The following is a 26035-nucleotide window of genomic DNA, read 5'->3' on the forward strand; positions in this document are numbered from 1 at the left end:
GCATAAGTAAATAATTTACAGTCTGCAGCATTTTTCCTCCTCTCAGGATAAACAAGCTTAGAGATTATGTAGTGTTACTGTATTAATGGCTCCTCCTGGACCACGGTCAGCTCTAAAGGTTCCATCTTTTCCATCCCAGGGGGACTGGATAAATAGGGTTGAGTCTCAATCAGAATGGATATAAGTGCGAGGGCACCAGTCTTGGTCTGTGACCAGGGCTCAGACCCTCTGGGGCAGTTCTATCTTTGTGTCCTAAGCCTCTATCAGAACAAGGCCAGCTTCTCACTGTTCCTCTTCCTCAAGGCTGTTCCGTCTAGAGCCAGGGAAACCTCATTGCTTCTTCTCCTAAAATTTAGACAGAGGATTGAGTGGGAGCCTAGTTATCATTGATTCAATTACCTTATTTTATTTAGAGAAACAAGTTTAATACATCAGAACATTCTTCTGGTTGGATATGCTGACTAACACAAAGTTCTTTGCTTTTTGGTTTTGGTTTTTTTTTTTGAGACAGAGTCTCGCTTTGTCGCCCACGTTGGAGTGGAGTGATGCTATCTGCAACCTCCGCTATCTGGGTTCAAGCAATTCTCCTGCCTCAGCCTCCCAAGTAGCTGGGATTACAGGCACCCACCACCACACCCAGCTAATTTTTGTATTTTTAGTAGGATGGGGTTTCACCATGTTAGCCAGGCTGGTCTCGAACTCTTGATCTCAGCTGATTCGTCTGCTTCTGCCTCCCAAAGTGCTGGGATTACAGGGTGTGACCCACTGTGCCCAGCCTTACAAAGTTACTTTTTATTTACTATTTACTTGAACCAAGAGGATAGTTGCTGTTTGAAATCTAACATGTCAGCGTGGCTTTTGCTTCATTTTCAAGGGAGAAAAAAATCCCAGAATATTCCATTTGGGAAACTCCCAATTAAAAGGCTTACACCTGCTTTCCTTTTCTTTCCCCAGTCTCTAAGTTTAGACATTCACAAATAGAACATTTCAAACTCTCCCACACAGCGTGATCACCAGGGGTGGCAGTGATGCTCAGAGGATGCCTAGTTATTTTCAGAAGCAGGCCCACCAGCAGGGTGAAACCACTCATGTTACCAAGGACTTCCATTACAGGCCTCTTGGAGAGTGAGGCCTAGGAATATTGAATGGGATCCTCCAATTGGAAGAGGAAGGGAAATCAGGGAGGGTATAGTAATGATAAAGTAGTCAAGGGTCATATAGAAAGGGAAAAGGGGCCAGGTACAGTGGCTCATGCCTGTAATCCCAGCACTTTGGGAGGCTGAGGCGGGCGGATCACAAGGCCAGGAGTTCGAGAACAGCCTGACCAACATGGTAAAACCCTGTCTCTATTAAAAATACAAAAATTAGCTGGGCGTGGTGGCATGTGCCTGTAATCCCAGCTACTCAGGAGGCTGAGGCAGGAGAATCGCTTGAACCTGGGAGGCGGAGGTGGTAGTGAGCCAAGATTGTGCCACTGCACTCCAGCCTGGGGTAAAAAAGCAAGACTCTGTCTCAAAAAAAAAAAAAGAAAAAAAAAAAAAGAAAGAAAGAAAGAAAAAGAAAAAAAAGGGAAAAGAAAAAACTAAAGGTTAGATTCCCTGAACCTTTTTTTTTTTTTTTTTTGGCAGACAGGGTCTGTTGCTCTGTCGCCCAGGCTAGAGCAGGCAGGACAATAGTTCACTGTAACCTTGAACTCTTTAACTCCTGGGTTCAAGGGATACTCCCAAATAGCTAAGTCTATGACATGTGTCACTACACCCAGCTAAATTTTGTATTTTTCTTTTGTAGAGATGGGGCCTCACTATGTTGCCCAGGCTGGTCTCAAACTCCTGGCCTCAAGCAGTCCTCCCATCTCAGCTTCCCAAAGTGCTGGGATTACAGGCGTGAGACACCACACCCAGCCTGAACCTCTTTCTATAGCTAATTGTTGGTAAGCATACAGCTTATCACATGTAAGACAGACTTCTCTATAGAATGATTCTGTCCACGTTCTAGCGTAGTAGAAAGAATGTTGGAATAAGAATCAGAAGGCCTACGTCTTCATCCTGATTCCATCAATCATTACCTGCGAGAATGTAAATTATTTTCTCTCTAAGTGTAATAGCTATAAAATAGAGATGGATAACACTGCTTGGTGCATTTCACATGATGTCATGATCAGCTGAAACTGGCTGTGAAATAATTTTGGAAAACTGTTAAGAACCATGCAACAAAATGATACTGCTTTCATATCCTTCACCACAATCACCACTAATGTCAAATATTTAACCGGGCATGGTGGCTCACGCCTGTAATCCCAACACTTTGGGAGGCCAGCTGGGCAGATCACAAAGTCAGGAGTTCAAGACCAGCCTGGCCAACATGGTGAAACCCCGTCTCTACTAAAAATACAAAAATTAGCTGGGCGTGGTGGTGTGCACCTTTAATCCCAGCTACTCAGGAGGCTGAGGCAGGAGAATCGCTTGAACCCAGGAGGCGGAGGTTGCAGTGAGCTGAGATCGCACCATTGCACTCCAGCTTGGGCGACAGAGCGAGACTCCATCTGAAAAAAAAAAAAAAAAAAGAAAAAGAAATCATTTAGTGAGTGTGTGCTCCATGGAGGGCTCTATGCTGAGGGAGAAAAATACAAAGACACAGAAGAAATAGATATTATTGATTTAGATGGGTTAACACTGAGTTGAGTTGATGCTTAATTCTTGCTTGTTTAGTTGATATAAAGATGTCTTAGCAGTCTTTCTGCAAGAAATTCCAGATGCTGATTTACCTGCTTTGTTTGCAAATTTCATCTCCTACCTGACTTTTCCAGTTGTCTGGAAGGGGCAGGTGGTGGTTGGGGCCTCCATACTTCTCGTTGTAGTAGATATAGGTATTGAGATCAGGGAAGTTACGGTTCAGGTCCACTCCATTTGCATTGTTCCTGCCAACTAGATACCCATGCTTGTTTGGGCCCTAAGGAGAAAATGAAAAGATGAAAAATGAAGGTTTCAGATTGAATCCTATATTTTCTAACTTATTTTTTTGGAGACAGGTTCTCACTCTGTTGCCCAGGCTGGAGTGCAGTAGTACAATCTTGGCTCACTGCAACCTCTACCTACTAGGCTCAAACAATCCTCCCATCTCAGTCTCCTGAGTAGCTGGGATAACAAGCATATGCCATCACACCCACTAATTGTTCTTTATTCTTTTCTTTTTTTGGTAGAGATGAGGCTGGTTGCCCAGGCTGGTATCAAACTCCTGGGCTCAAGTGATCTACCCACCTCACCCTTCCAAAGTGCTGAGAGGCCAGGTGCAGTGGCTCACGCCTGTAATCTCAACACTTTGGGAGGCGGAGGCAGGTGGATCACTTGAGGTCAGGAGTTCAAGATCAGCCTGGCCCAAATGGTGAAACCCCATCTCTACTAAAAAATACAAAAATTAGCTGGGTGTGGTGGCACATGCCTGTAGTCCCAGCTACTCGGGAGGCTGAGGCATGAGAATCACTTGAACCCAGGAAATGGAGGTTGCAGTGGGCCAAGAACACGCCACTGTACTAGAGTCTGGGTGACAGTACAAGGCTCTGTCTAAAAAAAACAAACCAAACAAACAAAGTGCTGAGATTACAGGCTAGAGCTACCGCATGCGGTCATGAATCCTATATTTGAAGAACATTGTATAGTTCTTAGATATTAGCTTCATCAAATGATGTAACATTTTTTTTCCCTTAGCCCCCATCACAGGAAGATGAATCATTTTCATCTTTAACTTATCCAAAGTCACAGTGGTGTGCTTCAAGTTCCCTGTAGATCACAGGTAAGAGGTACATATCTCAAGAGAAGTTCTAGTAAGAGTAGGGTGTTTCAGGATCATGGGAATCCCAGTGTTTTATGAACAGCTTTATTGAGATATAATTCATATACTGTAAAATTCACTCATTTTAAATGTACAATTCAATGAATTTTAGTATGTTTACAGAGTTGTATAACCGTCATTGCAATCTGATTTTAGAACATTTCTGTGACACTAAATAGACACCTCATTCCCATTTATCATTTTCACCCCAGACCTAGTTAATAACTTTCTGTCTCCTTAGACTTGCCTCTTCTGGACAGATCACATAAGTGGGTCATACATTATCTGTTCTTTTGTGGGTTTTTCCCCCCCCACTGGACATAATGTTTGTGAGGTTCATCTATGTTGTAGCATGTATCAGTACTTCATTTCTTTCTATTGTTGCATAGTTCCATTACGTGGATTTATCACATTTTGTTTATCCATTCACCAGTATGAGTATTAGTTTAATACTATTAGTATTAGGAAACTGTATTAGTTTCCTAGGGCTGCCATAACAATCACCACAAACTAGGTGGCTTATAACAACAGCAATTTATTCTCCAATTTATTCTCTGGAGGCTAGATGTTGTAATCAAGTCAACTAGAGGGACAGCACACTCTCTGGTCCCCTTCTTTGCTTCTTCCAGCTTGTGGTGGCCGGAGGCAGTCCTTGGCATTCCTTGGCTCGTAGACCCATCATTCTAATTTCTGCTTTCATCTTTACATGGCCTCCTCCCCAGTGTGTCCACATCTCTATTCACAAATTTCTTTCTTCTTACAAGGACACCAGGTATGCTGGATTTAGAGTCCATCCTGATCTTATGTGACCCCATCTTAACTTAATTGTATCCGTAAAGACCCTCAGTAGCCCCTCCATATCCATGGGTTCCACATCTGTGGACTCAACCAACCTCTGATTGAAAATGTAGTTAGGCCTATAATGGTTGCATCTGTACTGAACATGTACATACTTTTTTCTTGTCATTATTCCTTAAACAGTACATTATAACAACTGTTTACATAGCATTTACATTGTACTGGGTAACATAAGTAATCTAGGGATGATTTAAAGTATATAGGAGGATGTGCATAAGTTATGTGCAAATACTATGCCATTTTATATAAGGGACCTGAGCATCTGAGGATTTTGATATTGGTGGGGGGCCCTGGAACCAATCACCTACGGATACTGAAGGATGACTATGTATTGCCAAATAAGGTCAGAGTCACAGATTTCAGGTGAATGCGAACTTTGGCAAAGGGTGGTAGGGGGAGATTCATAGATATTTGAGTTGTTTTCACCTTTTGGCTATTGTTAATAATGCTGCTTTGAACATCCATGCACAAGTCTTTGTGTGGATGTATGTTTTCATTTCCTCTGGGTAGATATCTGTAAGTAGAACTGCCAAGTCATAAGGTAAGTCCATGCTTAACTGTTTTTTGTTTGTTTGTTTGTTTTTTGAGACAGGGTCTCGCTCTGTTGCCCAGGCTGGAGTGTAATGGCATGATTATGGCTCACTGCAGCCTCAACCTCCTGGGCTCAGGTGATCCTCACACCTCAGCCTCCTGGTAGCTGGTACTTACAGGCATGAGCCACAACACCTGGCTAATTTTAACTTATTTGTAAAGATGGGGTTTTGCCATGTTGCCTAGGCTGGTCTCGAACTTCTGGGCTCAAGTGATCCACCTACCTCCCAAAGTGCTGGGATTACAGACATGAGCCACTACGGCCTTATGTTTAATTTTTTGAGAAACTGTTCAACTGTTTTTCAAAGTGGTTACACTAGAGAAACTCACTTCTCCCCCTTTCAAAAAACTTAGGATCCTTGTTTATCTTTCTTCTGAACAATATCAACTTTGTGGATCCCTTCATTTCTCTGTCCATATTTCAGGTTTATCATTTATTTGCTTATGTATCCACTCACTCATTAGGTCATCTATTTAGTCAACCAACATTTACTTAAGTCATTCTCTATCCAGAGCTCTCAGATAGACACTGGGGAAAGAGACAAGTGAGACATTGTAGTCTAGCCTTCTAGGAGTTCATAGTACACATGGGGAGATGGACATACACATAAATAACTAAATACATAGAGCGATAGAATAGAGATATGTTACAAGGCTCATTCAAAATTAAAATTCCATTTAATGTTTTGTGTGGCATTGGAGAAGGGAAATAGTGCCAAGTGGGTCCCTGTAGACTGAGAAGGTGGAGCCCAAATTGTAGGCTGTTCCTGGAAGGGAATGAGTGGATGCCAGGAAGCTAGAATCTCACAGATGAACTGCCGCTCTCATATTTCCCCTTTTCTAAGCAATAAAATGCGGCAGATTACATTTTTTTCTAAGAATTCAGTATTATTCTCAGATTTCTCCTCTTTTCATGGCACCCTGCTTGGATTTCATTCTTAGATCCCATTGAAAACATAATTGTTCTGAAGTTCCTGTAAGTTTCCTACATCAGTTCTGTTCCAATGGAAAACATTTATCGGATCTTTGCTTTTGGTGTACACTTCTGTGACATATGATTTTCTTTATGCTTCCAGGGGCTTGTCACTGCTTGCTTATTTATATCAAGGCAGCTCTTGACCGTCAGCATAAACAGCTATGAGCGTTATCCACTGATTTCCCTGCACACTGGTCAGTAGTTAGGTTGGCAGGAAAGGGCTTCCCCTAACAGAAGGTTTCATAAACATGGTTAGTGTTGTGTTTCCTATTACTGCTGTAACAAATTACCACAAAGTTAGTGGTTTTAACAGCACGAGTGTATTGTCTCATAGTTTTGGATGTCAGAAGACTAAAACAGGTCTCACAGCCCTAAAAGCAAGGTGTCAGTGGGCTACGTTCCTTCATGGGACTAGGGGAATCTGTTCCCTGACTTCTCTAGCTTCTAGAGACTATTCACATTCCTAGGGTCTTCCACTTTTTTTTTTTTTTTTTTTTTTTTGAGACAGAGTTTTGCTCTTGTTTTCCAGGCTGGAGTGCAATGGCATGATCTTGGCTCACCGCAACCTCCACCTCCTGGGTTCAAGTGATTCTCCTGCCTCAGCCTCCCGAGTAGCTGGGATTACAGGCATGCATCACCATGCCCGGCTAATTTTGTATTTTTATTAGAGACGGGGTTTCTCCATGTTGGTCAGGCTGGTCTCAAACTCCCAACCTCAGGTGATCTGCCTGCCTCAGCCTCCCAAAGTGCTGGGATTATAGGCATGAGCCACAGCGCCCGGCCAAGGATCTTCCATCTTTAAAGCCAGCTGCATAACATCTTCAGATCTCTCTCTGACTGTGACCTTGGTCTCCCTCTTCTACATTTAAAGGATCCTTGTCATTGATGACACTGGGCCCCATCCCCCCACAATACTCCAGGTTATTTTAAGGTCAACTAATAAGCAACCTTAGTTCTATCTGCAACCTTAATTCCTCCTTGCCCAGTAACATAACATATTCATAGGTTCTGAGGATTAGGACGTGAACATCTTTGGTGGGAGGCATTATTCTGGCCACCTACACATGGCTTTAAAGTCTGGTGGCCAGGAAGTTCTTCTCTGTGTAGCCGCGCAGACAGCTTGCCTCTGGGTATGGCAGATATCTCTGAGAGTCTGAGAACCTGATGGGTCCTCTCGGGTTCAGGTTCAAGATCTACTCCCTCTGAACAAGAACACAGCAGGTGAGCAGAGGTAACCAGCTTCCCAGAAATGGCTCTAAGATTCAGTGGACTGGCAGGGGTTTTCCCCACTCCCTCCCACCCCACCTCCTGCAATGGATGTGAGCAGGACTGAGCTGGTTCTCCACTCTCCCCACTGCAACACAGGAAAGGGCTAATAGAAGGAAATCAGCTAGGCTGGAATTCCCTCCCACACCTCTTTCCAATTTTTCTGCTCTTTGGGAACTCAGGTCTTGAGGAAGAGTAGTGGGCACCACCCTGATTTCCAGCGATGAAAGAAAGTTATCTTTCTTCATTTGTTGAGTAATTTCAACAGGAAGTGGTGAGACTGCAAGAGTCAAGTTTGTGTTTGGTTCAACGTCCTGGCTCTATCGCGCTCTCTGTCTCTACTTACCCCCCAGCCCTATCCTCAAGTCAGTTTAAAATATGCTTTAACGTACTCTCCCCCCAAGAAAATCCCGCCTTTTAAATTTAATTTAATTTTAATTTTAATTTTTTGAGACAGAGTTTCGCTCTTGTTGCCCAGGCTGGAGTGCAATGGCACAATCATGGCTCACCACAACCTCTGCCTCCTGGGTTCAAGAAATTCTCCTGCCTCAGCCTCCTGAGTAGGTGGAATTACAGGCATGTGCCACCACGCCCAGCTAATTTTTTGTATTTTTAGTAGAGACAGGGTTTCTCCATGTTGGTCAGGCTGATCTCGAACTCCCAACCTCAGGTGATCCGCCCACCTTGGCCTCCCAAAGTGCTGGGATTATAGGCGTGAACCACCGCGCCCGGCCAAAAACCCTGCCTTTTAAACACAGCTTTTAAAGGAACATCTCCATTGCATAAAGCAGATGGATGCTTGGCCTCACCCTTGACAATACTAACTCAGTAGGTCTGGGATGGGACCTGGGAATCTGTATTTCAAAATCTTCACCTGTGATTCTGATGCACAGCCACAAAAGATTTAATGTTAGGCATATTGGTCTGAAACACTTGATTCAGGCACATTGATTTAAAGTTAAGCACATCGGTCTGAAACACTTAAGATGTTAATAATAAGACAAATGTTAGGCACACTGACATTTTGAATTTATGTTAGAAAATAAAGTAAAAAGTCCTGCCAGGCACAGTGGCTCATACCTGTAATCCCAGCACTTTGGGAGGCTGAGGCAGGTGGATCACCTGAGACCAGGAGTTTGAGACTAGCCTGACAACCTGGCGAAATCCCGTCTCTACTAAAAATACAAAAAATTAGCTGGGCATGGTGGCGCATGCCCATAGACCCAGCTACTCGAGGGCTGAGGCAGGAGAATTGCTTGAACCTGGGAGGCAGAAGTTGCAGTGAGCCAAGATCGCACCACTGCACTCCAGCCTGGGCAACAAAGCAAGACTCCATCTCAAAAAAAAAAAAAAAAAAAGTCCTTAGACATTTTTTCTTATTGGTCCCACTGCAAATATAACTCTAAAATATAGAATCAATAGGTTAAATACTATACTAGTAGAGGAGACAACTCTATGGAAATATAATACAGTGGCTGGGCGCGGTGGCTCAAGCCTGTAATCCCAGCACTTTGGGAGGCCGAGACGGGCGGATCACGAGGTCAGGAGATCGAGACCATCCTGGCTAACACGGTGAAACACCGTCTCTACTAAAAAAATACAAAAAGCTAGCCGGGCGAGGTCGCGGGCGCCTGTAGTCCCAGCTACTCGGGAGGCTGAGGCAGGAGAATGGCCGGAACCCGGGAGGCGGAGCTTGCAGTGAGCTGAGATCCGGCCACTGCACTCCAGCCTGGGTGACAGAGCGAGACTCCGTCTCAAAAAAAAAAAAAAAAAAAAAAAGGAAATATAATACAGTATGAAGAATCTAGAATTAGCCCCCTAACCCCCAATTCTGGGGAAAGCCTGTTGTCCTTGTTATTTTCTCCACAAATGCAAATGGAAATATAGTGTGGAAGGAAGAAAGGTGTTTAGGGTTTGAAGCTAAAAGTTCAGGAAAGGAGCTTTGTTTTGCAATATCCCTCCACATCTGTTGAGTATTTTCCAGGTTACAAAGTGTTGTCACAGATATTGCCACATTAATCCTCACAATAAAACCCTGAGGTCATCTGGAAAGGTGTTGAGGGAATGCAGGCTCAGAGAGAGCCCACATTTATTGACTGAGGTGCTGTAGGACTGAACCCACCTCTTCATCCTTTCTTATATTTCTGATAGATTTTTTCTCTTGACCATTTAATCTTTTACTTTTAACATTTGTGACATTTACAGTGGGACAGAGAGGGAATCTTGTCCACTGGCCTTTATTTCCTAAGAAGGCCTTGATCTCTCCCCGGCATCTCCCTTGGACCTCGTACCTGAGCAGCAGCCACCTCGTAGCCGTCGGGGTTCATGGATGGCAGGATGTGAATGCGCGTGTCCTGGATGAGTCGGACAATGCGCTGGTTCCTGTTCCGGAACTCCTCGCACAGAAACTCTGACAGCTGCAGCATCAGCTCACGACCCAGCGCTTCGTTGCCATGCATGTTCCCCACGTACTTGACCTCCGGTTCCACTGCAAGGAAAAAATGCAAGGAAGAGAAAAGATGGGGGAAGCTTGGAAGTGCCATTGACGCATAACCTTGCACGAAGACCTTTTTTCTCTTTTTCAGTAATGAATGAAAGAAAATCTCATGTTTTCATTGGGTCTTTTGCAATAATCCCTGAGCCCCTTCCTAACCAATTACAGTTATGAAAACTACAAAAATTCATGCCAGGGATAATAATGAGTGCCATTTCTTGAATCCCCATAGTGTACTAGACAGTTATGTTCGATACTGCTAAAATTCACAGAAAACCTGTAAAGTGGGCATTAATAGCCTCAGGGTGAGGGTAATAAGGATGAGAGAGATTAAGCAACTTGTCTGAGGTTGTCTAGCTAATGGCTCTATGGAGGCCCAAGCCCACGTGGCACTTACAGTGCCATTTACAGTAGCATGCTGCTTCTTAGAGACGAACCTTTCAGGATGAGGATGTTTCCCCAGAACCTGCTCTCATGGAGTACTCTAGGTTTTAGCATAACAGCTGCTAATGATCCCAGTTGAAAACTTAATTTTCTTGGCACTTGAAAAGTTTCTTACTCCATCTGAACAAGAACACAGCAGGTGAGCAGAGGTGACCAGCCTCGCAGAGATGGATCTAAGATTCAGTGGGCTGGCAGGGGGTTTCCCCACTCCCTCCCACCCCACCTACCACAAAGAATAGGACTGTGGGCAGGACTGAGCTTTTTCTCCATTCTCCCCACTGCAATATGGGAAAACTAAAATCACTCCTTCAAATCCAAGCAGGCCAAGTCTGGAGGCACAGAATAGGAAGGCACCTGCTATGTCTCATGCCTTAGTCTTCTCTTGGGCCATATTAACTGTTCAGCTTGAGGTAAGTATTGAAGATCTGAAAGTTTCTGGGATCACCTAAAGAAAATCATTCTTGCCCTCTTTCAAGAGGTAGGAGAAAAGCTCTTGCCAAATGATTTCTCTTCCACTCAACATTTTCCTGCCTCCATGACTTTTCTGGTTCTGTACCTCTTCATCTTCTCATTTCCAAATCCTTCTCATCACCCTTCTAGGCCCAGTTCACATGATATTCTGTGAAGTCATCTTGGGTTCTTCTTGATGAGAGAGAGCTCTCTGTTGACTTCCCTGGTTTTACCTTTTTCTTTTTTTCTTTTCTTGTCTTTTCTTTTTTCTTTTTCTTTCTTTTTTTTTTTTTTTTTTTGAGATGGAGTCTCTCTCTGTCACCCAGTCTGAAGTGCACAATCCCAGCTCACTGCAACCTCCACCTCCTGGGTTCAAGCAATTCTCCTGCCTCAGCCTCCCAATTAGCTGGGTTTACAGGTGCCTGCCACCACACGTGGCTAATTTTTATATTTTTAGTAGAGACAGGGTTTCACTGTGTTGGCCAGGCTGGTCTCAAACTCCTGACCTCAGGTGATCTACCCACCTTGACCTCCCAAAGTGCTGGGATTACAGGTGTGAGTCATTGTGCCCAGCAGGTTTTACCTGTTTTTGTACATGTTCTATTTCCTTTACTGGACCTGGCCTTAGCAGTGTACATAATTTTTAACTTGTGACACCATTCATTATTATTTATCTTAGTATACCTACAGCAGTTATTCTCAAAGGAATGCTTATAATCCATAAGAATCATGTGGTGGATTTTCCATAGTGGGTATTCTTTAATCTTAGTGTATTTTTTTTAATCGTAGATTATGTCTTTCTTACTTTTCTTGGTGTTAAAATGTTTTTTCTGTTAGAAAAGGATGGATATAGAAGATGACAGGTAGTTTTCTTCACATCCTTATTCAGTAAAATAAAATTTGGAAGATATGTTTTAGTTCCCTCCAGTCTCTTATTTATTTAAAAAAGAAAAAACACCTTTTTAAAACTTCCTTATGAAATCTATAAGTCTGGGAACCACTGCCCTGTAGAACTTTGGACAGTGCCATGCACTTAGTAGATACTTAATATCAGATTCTTTTGGCTCTCCTTTTTCTTTTATTTTCTTTTTCCTTTTTCTTTCTTTCTTTCTTTTTTTTTTTTTTTAATTTAGAGACAGGGTCTTGCTCAGTCATTCATGCTGGAGTGCAGTGGCACAATCATAGCTCAGGACAGCCTCTCGAATTCCTCGGTTCAAGCCATCCTCCCGCCTCAGCCTCCTGAGTAGCTGGGACCACAAGTGCACACCACCACGCCAGGCTAATTTTCTAAAAAAATTTATTATAGAGACAAGGTCTCACAATGTTGCCCAGACTGGTCTGAAACTTTTGGCCTCAGGCAATCCTCCCAAAGTACTGGGGTTACAGGCATAAGCCACCACAGCTGGCCTCTACTTTCAATATATCTGGAATACAACCACTTCTCATAACAATTACTGCTACCATTTTGGTTCAAACCCCTGCACCTTCAAGCTTGGTAGTATTGGCCATATTAGGTTATTGCAATAAATCTCCCACTTGCTCTCCCTGCAGCTGCCTAGCCCCTTTAAAGTCTATTCTCCAGAGTCAGGGGTTGGCAAAACTTTTTTATAAAGGACTAGAGAGTAAATCCTTTAGGCTTTGTGGGCTGTGTTGTCTCTGTCACAGCTACTCAACTCTTCCAGCAAAAGCAGCCACAGACAAGATAAAAGTGAGTGGGCGTGACTGTGTTCCCATAAAACTTCATTTACCAAAACAGGTGGCTGGCCCTTGGGCTGTAGTTTGCTGACCCCTGTTCTGAGTGATCTTTACAAAATTTAAGTCAGATTGTCTCCCTCTTCTGCTTAAAAAACCCTCTAGAGGCTTCTCACTTGACTCAAAGTAAAAGCCTAGATCTTTACCAGGGCTTATAACGCCCTGCGTGATCTCCTATTGCCTGGTGTCCCCATCACATGGCTGTGACCTCCTCTCTTGCTCTCCCCTTGTTCACTTGGCTGGAACCCCACTGGCCCCCTTGCTGTTTCTCACATGTGACAAGCATGCCCCAGAGCATTGCCTTTGCTCTTCCCTCTGCCCGTCATCTTTTCCTCCCCAATATCATGGTGGCATGTGCCATCACACCCATCCTTCAGCTCTCTGCTCAAAGCCACCTCAGTGGAGACGCCTCTCCTGAGTGCCTCTCCCGCCCCTTGTCTTCCTCCATGCCATCCTTATCTCTTTTTCCTGATTTAGTTTTCTCTACAGCACTTATTTCCATCTGATGTAATACATATTTACTCAGTTACCCATTTATTGCCAGTCTTACCCCACTAGAATTTGAGCCCATGAGGGCAGGTTCTTTGTTTTATTCTCTGTTGTACTTCCAGAGTCTACAAAAGTGCCTGCATATTGTAGGTGATTGGTAAATATTTGTGGAATGAATGAATGAAAGGAATGAATGGGTGAATAGCAGTTAAAGCGCTTCAGAGGAAAGAGGGAACAGTGAGGGCTAGAGTCCTGTGAAAAAACTTCAAGGAAGGTCTTGAAAGCTAGAAAGTACAGAAGCACCAAGAAGGGGGCTTGGAGTGTTGGGGGCTAACCCCATGATGTCCATGAACACTCACAAGCTTCCACAGTGAACATATGATCTGATTGACAGCAGGCTGCTTGCTATGGAAGTGCAGTTTCAAAGCGAGGCAATTATCCCAGGTAACCCCATGGCCTTCTTTGAGCCTACTCCATGCAATATTCTGAATCCCATGGCCAGTCCATGGGGTGTGAGGCTTTTAAAGTAGGAAAGTGGGATCATGTCAGGATTTAGGAAAATTTTTCTGGCATTTGTGTACCAAATGGAAGATTCAGAGTGCAGCAGTTAGAAGTTAGAAACCTGGTCAGGTGCGGTGGCTCACGCCTGTAATCTCAATACTTTCAGAGGCCAAGGCAGGCGGATCACTTGAGGTCAGGAGTTCGAGACCAGCCTGGCCAACATGGTGGAACTCCGTCTCTACTAAAAATTTTAAAAATTAGCCAGGCGTGGTGGCACATGCCTATAATCCCAGCTACTTGGGAGGCTGAGGCAGGAGAATCGCTTGAACCCGGGGGGCGGAGGTTTCAGTGAGCTGAGATCATACCACTGCATTCCAGCCTGGGCAACACAGCGAGACTCTGTCTCAAAAAAAAGAAAAAAGAAGTTAGAGACCAGTTAGGGGTTCAGCGCAATCATGTAGGCAGCTTGTGATGGAATCTGGACTCAGACGGGATGTGGAAGCGGAGAGGTAAAGGGAGATTTGAAGTTGACAGTTTGAAGGAGGAATTGGTAAGGAAAGAAGTGAGAAATTAGAAACAAATGTCCATCAATATACGGACAGTTAAATACAGTCATGTATTTAAATACAGTCATGTATTTAATACAGTCATACAGGCTGACTCTGTTACACAGCCAAACCCACAATGGTGTAGATCTGCACTTATAGACATGGATGCTATCCATAACAGATTGTGAAATGGGAAGGGCAGTTATAATGCAATTTCATTTTTATAGAAATGATTACATGTATTTGTGTCAGGGGGTTTAAATATGCATAGAAAAAAGTCTGGAAGGATATATATCAGTACATTAATGGTGGTGGGATTTGGGGTGAGTTTTATTATTTTTTTCCTTATCCAATTTCTAAATTTTAATCCAAACATGAATTGCTTTTGTAGTAGAAACAAACTAAAAAAAGGAATCCAGGCTAAGTGTGCTGGCTTACGCTTGTAATCCCAACACTGGGAGGCCCAGGTGGATGGATCGCCTGAGCCCAGGAGTTTGAAATTAGCCTGGGTAACATGACGAAACCCTGTCTCTACTAAAAATACAAAAATTAGCCGGGCGTGGTGGCGCGTGCCTGTGGTCCCAGCTACCTAGGAGGCTGAGGGAAAAGGATCACCTGAGCCCAAGAGGTCGAGGCTGCAGTGAGCTGAGATCATGCCACTGAATTCCAGCCTGGGCAACAGAGCCAGATCTTGTGTCTCAAAAAAAAAAAAAAAAAAGAATCCAGTAAATAAAACTAACACCCCAGTCCCCAAACTCTGTCTGGAATACCACACTGTCACTCCCTGAAGAGATTTCCCTATGCCCTTCTAAGCTTCCTGGCAGAACTGGAAGGGCTCTTTGTTTCTGCCTGTGTCTCCTGAGCCTTTGGGTCGGGAAAGAAAGAACAATAGCAAGGGGAAAAGAAAGGAAATGGGGGAAAGGAAGGGAGGTGGGACATGAGCAGGGAAGTAGACTCATCTTTCACCATTAAGGTTTTGAGCAAACAGAACCCAAAAAGGAGGAAAGGGCTGAAGCCTGAAGGAGGGCTGTAGCTCCCCAGAGGCAGTGGCAGTATGAGGGCTAAGAGGGAAATAGCACAGGCTGAGAAAGAGATAGTACCTTGTAGATGGAGGCGTCCACGGACCACCCCAGAAACCACCCCAATTACTGGATTTGCAAGGGAAGGGCTCTGCCCCACACACCCTCAAGAGCTGTTCAGGACTTACAGAGCTCGTGGATTCCAGGGTGGTCGCTGAACTCCAGCACGTAGAGGTGTCTCCCCTCCACGCTGCGCCCAATGCTGTAGACCCGCGTGATGCTGGGGCATTCGTTTTGCACCTTGTACAGTGTCCGCACAAGATCATCATAGCGGTGGTGGCGGAAGGTCACCGGGGCAACCAACTTGAAGAGAAGGAGGAGGTGGAGAAAGACTGAGAGCAGGTCTGACATCTTGCTGGGCTTTTTCCAAGAGAGCCACTGAAATGCGCCCCACCTCCTTAAACAACCTAGCCTCTTCACCCGCCGAAATCCAAGGTCCGCCTAGCTTCCCGCTTGTAAACACCAGTCCAACTTGGAAGACGTTCCGAACTGTCCGTCCAAGGCTGGAAATTCTTTATGTCGCTCTGGAATAGCCACTCATCTCTCCTCCCTCTCTCCCTTTCCTTCTCTAATCCGGGAAAGCCTTTTGAAAAGTTTTTTGCACTTCCCCAGATGGGTAGTTTCACTGATTCTGGTTTACTGGTTAACTGGACTGTAAACAGGCTTCAATAAATAGCTGCTTATAACCCTTTGATTCCCGGAGAATTTTTTAAAACTTGGCCTGTGCCTGTTCCCTTTATTACAACTTTCAAAAAGAGTTCTCTGTCCCTTTTGATTCATCCCATGTACTGCTGCCTGCCTACCTTTCTGAAGCATGGCTGTATTTTGTCCTTTTTTTCCTCAAAAATCTTTCAACAGATACCATTAAGAAAAGGAAAAGATTAGCCTTGGACTGGGAGAAAACAATTGTAAATCATGTATCTGATAATATCCCCATAATACGTAAAGAAGCCTTATAATACAACAAGAAGACAAACAACCCAATTAAAACATGGGCAAAACATTTGACCAGAATAGATATACAAATGGCTAATAAGCACATTTAAAGATGTTCAGTGTCATTAGTCATTAAGGAAATGCAAATTAAAACCACATGAGATCCCAGGCATGGCGGCTCATGCCTGTAATCACAGCACTTTGGGAGGCCAGACTGGGAGGATCACTTGAGCCCAGGAGTTTGAGATCAGCCCAGGTAACACAGCAAGACGCCATCTCTACAAATAATTTTAAAATTAGCTGGGTGTGATGGCATATCTGTAGTTCCAGCTACTTGGGAGGCTGAGGCAGAGAACCACTTGAACCTGGGGGGCAGGGCCTGAAGTGAGCCATGATCATGCCACTACACTCCAGCCTGGGCAACAGAGTGAGACCTCATCTCAAAAAACAAACGAAAACCACACATGAGATATTATTTTACCTCCACTAGAATGGCTAAAATAAAAAAGACAGACAATAGCAAGTGTTGGTGAGAATAGGAGAAACTAGAACCCTCATAAGTAGTGCAGCCAGGCCAGGTACAGTGGCTCACGCCTGTAATCCCAGCACTTTGAAAGGCAGAGGCAGGTGGATCACAAGGTCAAGAGGTTGAGACCATCCTGGCAAACATGGTAAAATCCGCTCTCTACTAAAAATACAAAAATTAGCTGGGTATGGTGGCACACATCTGTAGTCCCAGCTACTCAGGAGGCTGAGGCAGGAGAATTGCTTGAATCCGGGAGGTGGAGGTTGCAGTGAGCCGAGATCATACCACTGCACTCCAGTCTGGTGACAGAGTGAGACTCCGTCTCAAAAAAATAAAAAATAAAGATAAATAAATAAGTAAATAGTGCAGCCAGTTTGGAAAACACTTTAGTAGTTTCTTACAAGGTTAAAGATATACTTACTATATAATACAGCAGTTTCACTCCTAGGTGTCTATGCAAGAGAAATGAAAACACGCATCCACACAAAAACTTGTACATAAATATCCATAGCAGTATTGTCCATAAGAGACAAAAAGTGGAAACAACCCAAATGTCCATCAAACACTGAGCAGATAAACAAAATATGGCACATCCATACAATGAAATAGTATTTGACAATAGAAAGGAATGGAGTGCTAATACATTGTGCGATGTGAATGAATCTTACACATGCCCGGTGAAAGAAGCCAAACCCCAAACACCACATATTGTATGATTAAGTTCATATGAATGTTTGGAAAAGGCAAATATATAAAGACAGAAAGAAGATTAGAGGTTGCCAAGGGCTGGGATTAGATATGTGGACACAAAATGTCTTTTTAGAGTGATAGAAATGTTCTAAAATTCGATTGTGGTGATGGTGGTGGCTATAAACTCTATAAATATATTAAAATTCATTGAGTTGCATACTTAAAACAGATTAATTCTATGGTATGCAAATTGTATCTCAATAAAGCTGTTTTTAAAAAGGGAATAAAAAATAAGTACAGCCCTCTGAAAGAATTAAATATAAATTTACCATACAACTCAACAATTCCATTCCTGGGTACCTACCCAATAGAACAAACTTGCCCACAGAATGTTCATAGCAGCATTATTCGTAATAGGCAAAAAGTAGAAACCACCTAAATGTCTATCAATTGGTGAACAGATAAATAAAATGTGATATAACCATACAATGGAACACTATTCAGCAATAAAAAGAATAAAATATGACTACATGCTACAATGTGGATGAACTTCAAAAACACTATGCTAAGTGAAAGAAGCCAGACATGAAAAAAACACATATTGTACAATGCCATTTATATGAAATGTCCTGCAAGGGTAAACCTATAGAGACAGAAAGTAAAATAATGTTTGCCTGATGTTGGGAATGGGAATGGAAATTAAGTATAAATGGGCATGAGGGATTTATTTTCTAACGGATGAATCAGCACTCAAACTGGATCCAAGGAAGAGCTTATTGGAGTGATGGAGATGTTCTAAAACTGGGGATGGTAATAGTTGGTCAGCTTGATAACTTTAACTAAACATCACTTAATTGTAAACTTACCAGGCGCAGTTGCTCACGCCTGTGATCCCAGCACTTTGGGAGGCTGATGCAGGTGACTCACTTGAGGTCAGGAGTTCGAGACCAGCCTAACCAACATGGTAAAACTCCATCTCTACTAAAAATATAAAAGTTAGCCAGGCGTGGTGGCACACGCCTATAATCCCAGGTACTCAGGAGGCTGAGGCAGAAGAATTGTTTGAACCCGGGAGGCAGAGGTTGCAGTGAGCTGAGATCATGCTGAGATCAGGCCACTGCACTCCAGCCTGGGCGACAGAGACTTCGTCTCAAAAAAAAAAAAAAATCATTTAATTGTAAACTTAAAAAGGGTGAATGTTGTGGTATATAAATTAGACCTTAATAAAATTGTTGGTTTTAATTATTTATTTATTTTTTGAGACAGAGTCTCACTCTTTTCACCTAGGCTGGAGTGCAATGGCACAATCTCCACCCACTGCAACCTCCGCCTCCTGGGTTCAAATGATTCTCCTGCCTTAGCCTCCAGAGTAGCTGGGATTACAGGCACCCCCCACCATGCCTGGCTAATTTTTATATTTTTAGTAGAGACGGGGTTTCACCATGTTGGCCAGGCTGGTCTTGAACTCCTGACCTCAGATCTGCCCACCTCAGTCTCCCAAAGTGCTGGGATTAGAGGCATGAGCCACCACGCCCGGCCTAAAATTGTTGTTTTTAAAAAGCAAAGTTTCAGTGAACCATCATGCACTGTCATGTAAAATTCAAATGCCTCAGATAGCCTTTTTGTCCTTGCTACCAAGTTCAGTTGTAACTTGTCATCCTGTCCCTCACTCTAGTGCAGCACTGTTGCTCCACCTCCTATCTTTGGAACATGCACCTGCCTTCTTGCTTTCACTCATGCTATTTCCCTAGGTAGCTCAATCCAGCTCAAATTCTGGGTCTTCCATACCTCCCCTTGTAGTTGCTACTACAATCAGTCTTTGTATCTCCAATTCTTATCACTTAGGAGCACCAAGCAGGTTCACCTCACCTAGTTTTGGGAGGTTGGGGAGGGCTGGCTGGAGGATCTGTGGGAGCGGAACTAATTAGATTATTTTTAGAGTCCTGTCTCCCACTTGGAAACTGTGAAATGTCATGCTACATGGCAAAGGGGAATGAAGTTTGCAGAAAAAATGAAGGTTGTAGCCCAACATGGTGGCTCACGCCTGTAATCCAAGCACTTTGGGAGGCCAAGGCATGAGGATTGTTTGAGCCCAGGAGTTTGAGACCAGTGTGGGCAACATGGCAAGACCCCATCTCTACAAAAAATCAAAAGTTAGCCAGGCATGGTGGTGCATGCTTGTGGTCTCAGCTACTCAGGAGGCTGAGGTGGGAGGATTGCTTGAGCCCAGGAGGTCAAGGCTGCAGTGAGCCATGGTCATGCCACTGCACTCCAGCCTAGGTGACTGTCTCAAAAAAAATTAAGGTTGCTAATCAGCTGATCTTGACAGGAAGCTATATCTGGATTATCCAGGTGTGCCCATGCAATCACAATTGTGCTTCTAAGTGGAAGGAGGGGGGCAGGAGGGTCAGAGTGAGAGGGATGAGATGTGAGAGAGACTTGAGCAGCCATCACTGGCCCCAAAGATGGTGGAAGAGTGCCATGAGCTACAGGACGTCAACACCCTCTAAAAACTGCAAAAGGCAAGGAAACATATGCTCCTTGGAACCTCCAGAAAGGAACACAGCTCTGCCAGCACCCTGATATTAGTACAATGAGACCCATTGCAGACTTCTGATCTCTAGACCTGTAAGATAATACATTTGTGTTGTTTTAAAATTTGTGCTCATTTTTTTAACCATAGCAACAGGAAACAAACACACCCCCAAATACCCACAGAACTGGGGCTCTTGGGGAGAGGCTGGAGCAGAAAGCTTCATTGTCTGACATCCTCCCAGGGTCTTGATTCAAATCTTGGGCAGCTAGCCCTGCAAATGGCTGTATAGGTCCGGACCAAATGGTATCTTCAGAGTTCTTTCTGTTTCTTCTCCTCCTCACCCTAATTTTAGGCATTTCCTTCTTTCTGGGTTCTCAGTGTTCTCAATGCCATCCCCGCCTGGACAGATGCATCTCCATTCTGCCTTAGGCAAATATTAATAACACTTTACAATTCTACATTGCCTTATCGAGTACCAACTACTTCTTTATTTATTCCTCCCAAGGAAGAGGGTAATGTAATTCCATTTTAGAGGAGAAATTTTCCCAGTCACAAAACTAGTAAGTGGTGGAGGAGGGCCTGGACTCTGGCACAGTTAGCCTAATGTCCTGCTTAATGCATTTCAGTGAATTCAGATATGGAACAAGGGTAAGAAGCCACCAGAGACATGTGAGCAAAGAGAGTACGTTTAAATCTAGAAAGGGGTTGGAAGGAGGCAGAAGGATACTTACCCTCAAGTAGGGACATGGGGGCAATTGTCCTCTTTCATTTGTCATCCTTCCCTAGACCCTAGACAAAGGAGAGAGGAGAAAGGGGAAGGGAGAGGGTGAGAGCAAGAGCAAAAGAGCGAGAGAGAGAGAGACAGAGAGAGAGAGAGAATGCCAGCCCTGTGAACCAACCTTCCCAACCCAGACCTCTAGTTATTGTAGTTTTAAGATTTCTTTCTCTATATCCCCGCAGTAACTCTGCAGAGAAGTCTTGATATAATTTAACCCTGCTCAATAAATGTTAGTTGACTGCACCTGTAAATGAATCAAGAGTTCAGGCTGGGTGCAGTGCCTTACACCTGTAATCCCAGCACTTCAGGAGGTCAAGATAGGCAGATCATCTGAGGTCACGAGTTCAAGACCAGCCTGGCCAATATGGTGAGACCCTGTCTCTACTAAAAATACAAAAACTAGCCGGGCATGGTGGGAGTTCAGCTTAGTTCAAATCAACAATCACTCTTTGAGAGATATTTGGATTTTAACTGCTATGAGAGGGGGTAGAGCAAAAGGAACCTGGTCAAGTCTGGAGGGCCAGGAAAGTCAGTCCTCAAGACAGACCAAGCCCTTTCCAATTCTCTTTCCCATCCATCTCATACTTCTGATCTTAGCACTATGCCACTGTATTCCAGCATGGGTGATAAAATGAGACCCTGTCTCAAAAAATAAAATAGAATAAAAAATTCTTACAGTGACATAAAGGCCCAGTAAACAACAATCACAATGTCCTTCTTTCTACTCCTTGAACACATCAAGCTTATTTCTGCCCAAGGCTTTTACATTTTCTCCTTTCCCTGCCAGGAATGCTCTTCTAAATTTTTTCACGGCTTTCCTCTTCCCACCCTTTAAGTCCACGCTCAAATACACCTTGCAGTGGCTGGCTCTGACCCCTCCATCTAAACTCGGTCCCAGCTGCTACCCCTTATCATTCTCTACCCCTTGACTCAATTATCCTTCATAATACGTACCATTACCTGAAAGCATTCTCTGTAATTACTCATTTCTTTTTAATTTTTTGTCCGTATCCCCCACTTCATGTAAGTTACATGAAGGCAAGGACTACTGCCTGTTTTTCCCACTGCTCTGCCCCCATTGTTAGAACAATGCCTGGCCCACAGTAGATGCTCAATAAACATTTGTTGAATAAATAAATTTGCAGAGGCCAGGCGTGGTGGCTTATGCCTGTAATCCCAGCACTTTGGGAGGCTGAGGCAGGCGGATCACGAGGTCAGGAGATCGAGACCATCCTGGCTATGGTGAAACCCCATCTGTACTAAAAATACAAAAACTTAGCCAGGCATGGTGGCGGCCGCCTGTAGTCCCAGCTACTTGGAAGGCTGAGGCAGGAGAATGGCATGAACCTGGGAGATGGAGCTAGGAGTGAGCCACTGCACTCCAGCCTGGGCGACAAAGCGAGACTCCATCTCATAAATAAATAAATAAATGAATAAATAAATAAATTTGCAGATAGAAGGGTAGAGAAATACTTTTTACAAAAATGAGATCATAGTGTGTATGCCTTTAAAAATAAAAATTATATTGAATATTTAACAAGAAGTTGAAACAAAGCTGGAAGAGTTGCTTATCTTTAGAAAAATAGCTTCGTACTGGGTCCAGGTGCAGTGGCTCACACCTTTAATCCCTAAGACTTTGGGAGGCCGAGGTAGTAGGATTACTTGAGGCCAAGAGTTTGAGACCAGACTGGGCAACAAAATAAGACCCTATCTCTAAAAAAAGATTTACAAAAAAAAAAAGAAAAAGAAAAAAAAAGTCTTCCCATGGAATAATAGTTGCCAATTAATGACTCTAAAGAAAAAAAGGTGGCTGGGCATGGTGGCTCACACCTGTAATCCTAGCACTTCGGGAGGCCCAGGCAGGTAGATCATTTGAGGTCAGGAGTTCGAAATCAGCTTGGCTATCATGGTGAAACCCCACCTCTACTAAAAATACAAAAAATAGCTGGGCATGGTGGTACATGCCTGTAATCCCAGCTACTTGGGAGACTGAGGCAGGAGAATCATTTGAACCTGGGAGGCGGAGGCTGCAGTGAGCCGAGACCATGCCACTGCACTCCAGCCTGGGCGACAGAGCAAGACTCCATCTCAAAAAAAAAAAAAAAAAAAAGAAAACGCATAGAAATCATTAAAGCGTAGGGGGTGTCGTGCTTTTATGTTTTCTCAAGCAGACATTTCACCTTTAGATGATGTCTATTCAATCCAGGCTGTAATAGATTTTTTGTTCATTCATTCATTCATTCATGAAACAAAAATATATTGAATAGTTTACATCAGTCTCTGATGTATGTGCCAGATAACAAAACAGGCAAGATCCCTGCTCTCGTAGGGTGTGTGTGTGTGTGACAGGGGCAGGAAGAAACCAGTAAACACACAAACACACACAATCCAGTAAATACATAATGAATAAGATCTTTTCATATTATATTTATGAAGAAAATAAAATAGTATGTGGCTAGGGAGGGTTGGGTGGCTAGTTCAGGTTACAGGTCAGAGAGGGCCTGTCTGAGCAAGTGATATTTGACTTGAGACCTGAATGATCAAAGCATTCAGTCAGGTGGATCTCTGGGGACAGAGCCGTCCATGCAGAAGGAAGAGAGAGCAGAGCAGGCCTGGCTCAGGACTAGAGGGCTGGCCAGTGTGGGAGCTCAGAGACCAAGGAGGCTATGTGTGAGAGGAACAGGAAGAGGTGAGTGCATAACTCATTCTCTTGACAAGGAGTTCAGATTTTAACCCAAGAGTAATGGGAAGCCATTGGAGCTTTAAATGGGGGAATGGCGTGAAATAGGCTCTCTCATCTCCTAAAACCTCCTTTGCAATCTAATGTCTCCAGATTTATGTTAGTCACATCATTTGTACATTTCCAGTATTATAATATTCCTGTGTCCATAAATATCACTGTTGTTTAGCTTTTATTTTTTGAAATGACAGATTATCATCTTTTTTTTAAACTGGGCTTTTTTTTTCTTCTTTTATTCCTTCCTTTCTTCCTTCCCTTCTCTCTGTGTTTTCTTTCAGAGAAGCTAATATTATTGTTTCCCATCATTAAATACGAAACAGAAAATCTGTAGAGAAGGAAAAAGAGCTCCATAGAATATAATTCAAATAAGAAAAAATCCTCGTTTTATGAGAACTTTGCATTTGTCTGGCCTTCAGAGTAAGTTTTTCACTGATCAAGCCTGCCATAAAAATTAAGGTTGCCAGTGTCTCTGTATGTTCTGCTGGTCTTTTTTTTTTTTTTTTTTTAAATAGGGACAGGGTCTCACTATGTTGCCCAGGCTGGTCTCAAACTCCTGGGATCAAGCAGTCCCCCTGACTTGGCCTCCCAAAGTGCTAAGAGTACAAACATGAGCCACTGTGCCAGGCCTACTGGTTTTCACAGAACCTTTGAGGTCCTTGAGAAAAGCCACTGAAATCAGTATTTCAAAGAGTCATCTGTACTCCCATGTTCATTGTGGCATTATTCACAATAGCCAAGATATGGAATCAATCCAAGTATCTATCAATAGATAAAAGAAAGAAAATGCAGTGTACATACACAAAGGAATATTATATAGCCTTAAAAGAGAAGAAAATCCTGTCATTTGTGACAACATGGATGAACCTGGAGGACACGATGTTAAGTGAAATAAGCCAAGCACAGAAAGATAAATACTGCATGATCTCCCTTATATATAAAATCTAAAAAAAATGAACTTGTAGAAATAGAGAATAGAATGGTGGTTACCAGGGCTGAGGGTCGGGGAAGGGGAAAAGGGTGATGGCCAAGGGGCACAAAGTTTCAGTTAGAAACGAGAAATAGATTTTAGCCATCTATTGCACAGCATGGTGACTACAGTTAATAACAATGATTTGTGTATTTCAAAATTGCTTAGTTTATTTTAAATGTCCTCACCACACAAAAATGGTAAGTGAGTAAAGTGATGGATATGTTCATTAGTTTGATTTAATCATTCTGCAATGTATGCCGTGCTGGGTTCTTTGTCATGATTTTGGTTTTCCTCTTTTATTTTTCTTCCTGAGCTCATCCAACTCAGCCTGGCCTCCTTTTGATGTCTCACCATCTCCTCTCTCATCTCTTACTCCTCTTTTAAAATGTTTCCCCAAGTTAATCATAATATCTATGGCTTGGGACTTAGCAGGATTCTTTGTCTGAACTCTTGTTCTGTTGTCTGGAATAATTTCTCTTGTGATGTCTTTTCTTTTCTCCTAATCATCTCCACGTGTCTCCCTTTCTGGTTATCCCTCATCTTTGAATGGGGGAGTTTCTGTCTGGATCATGATGTGTTGAAAAATAGGGTAGAGGCCAGGCGTGGTGGCTCTCACCGTAATTCCAGCACTTTGGGAGGCTGAAGTGAGCAAATCACGAGGTCAGGAAATTGAGACCATCCTGGTCAACGTGGTGAAACACCGTCTCTACTAAAAAAAAAATTAGCTGGGCATGGTGGTGTGTGCCTGTAATCCCAGCTACTCAGGAGGCTGAGGCAGGAGTATTACTTGAACCCAGGAGGCAGAGGTTGCAGTGAGCAGAGATTGCACCACTGCACTCTAGCCTGGGCAACAGAGTGAGACTCTGTCTCAAAAAAAAAAGAAAAATAGGGTAGAAGGGAGTGAGGAATGTGAGCAGGAGTCATCCTCAATGCCAGTTCAGGGTTGTTTTCTCAAATACCTCTCACCATGCTTCTTGGGCTCTCTGCTGTTACGTCTTTTCTCAGATACTAGAGTTCAGGACATTGGTGTGGCTCAAAAATGACCCCCTTTACTAAGGTGCTCTGTGTTGTAGTGATTCTAGTCCCTCCTCCTTCATCCCCCCTCACCAAGACAGACAGTTTGGGAAGATATAAAATGGTGTGTCAGTCTGGCTCTTCCTTTAGCCACCTCCCTCTTGGTTCTGCCTTCTTGAGAGTCTTTCCCTATGGTCTCTAATTCTTCAGGGGTGTTTCCTATCCCCCAACAACCTATATCAGTTAAGATTAGATTCAGCTTTAAGTTAGAGAAAGCCCCATATAATTGTAGCTTTATTTCTTTAGTTACAGGTAAATGAAGTTTGGAAGCAGGCAGTTCAAGGCTGCTGTCCAGGCTCCTTTTAGCTTGTTGCTCTGCCAGTCTCAACATACATTCACCAACTATTCAAGATGGTTCCAGCCCTGTCAGCATGTTCACATTCCAGCCACCAACAAGGAGCTCACCTTGTCTCTTTATCTTATTTTTTATTTTTGAGACAAGGTCTTGCTCTGTCACCCAGGCTGAAGCACAGTGGCACAATCATAGTTCACTGCATCCTTGAACCTCC

The 26035-nt window shown here is 43.4% G+C and overlaps 1 protein-coding gene across 4 annotated transcripts in view; it reads right to left on the bottom strand.

Moving 5' to 3' along the window:
• CPN1 (carboxypeptidase N subunit 1) overlaps positions 1-15909 on the bottom strand; it is a 41173-nt gene extending 25264 nt beyond the window's left edge. For all 4 annotated transcript variants that reach the window (XM_001106976.5, XM_015147916.3, XM_077947231.1 and 1 more), the window contains exons 1-3: positions 15405-15909; positions 9811-10007; positions 2794-2949 (exon numbers count right to left, since the gene is read on the bottom strand). In XM_001106976.5, the coding sequence (XP_001106976.3) occupies positions 2794-2949; positions 9811-10007; positions 15405-15627 (576 nt within the window). In that variant the 5' untranslated portion in view covers positions 15628-15909. The remainder of the gene's footprint in view (positions 1-2793; positions 2950-9810; positions 10008-15404) is intronic.
• Between the last annotated feature and the right edge of the window lie 10126 nt (positions 15910-26035).

The sequence above is a fragment of the Macaca mulatta genome, chromosome 9 (genome assembly GCF_049350105.2).
Source record: "Macaca mulatta isolate MMU2019108-1 chromosome 9, T2T-MMU8v2.0, whole genome shotgun sequence".
Taxonomy (NCBI): domain Eukaryota; kingdom Metazoa; phylum Chordata; class Mammalia; order Primates; family Cercopithecidae; genus Macaca; species Macaca mulatta.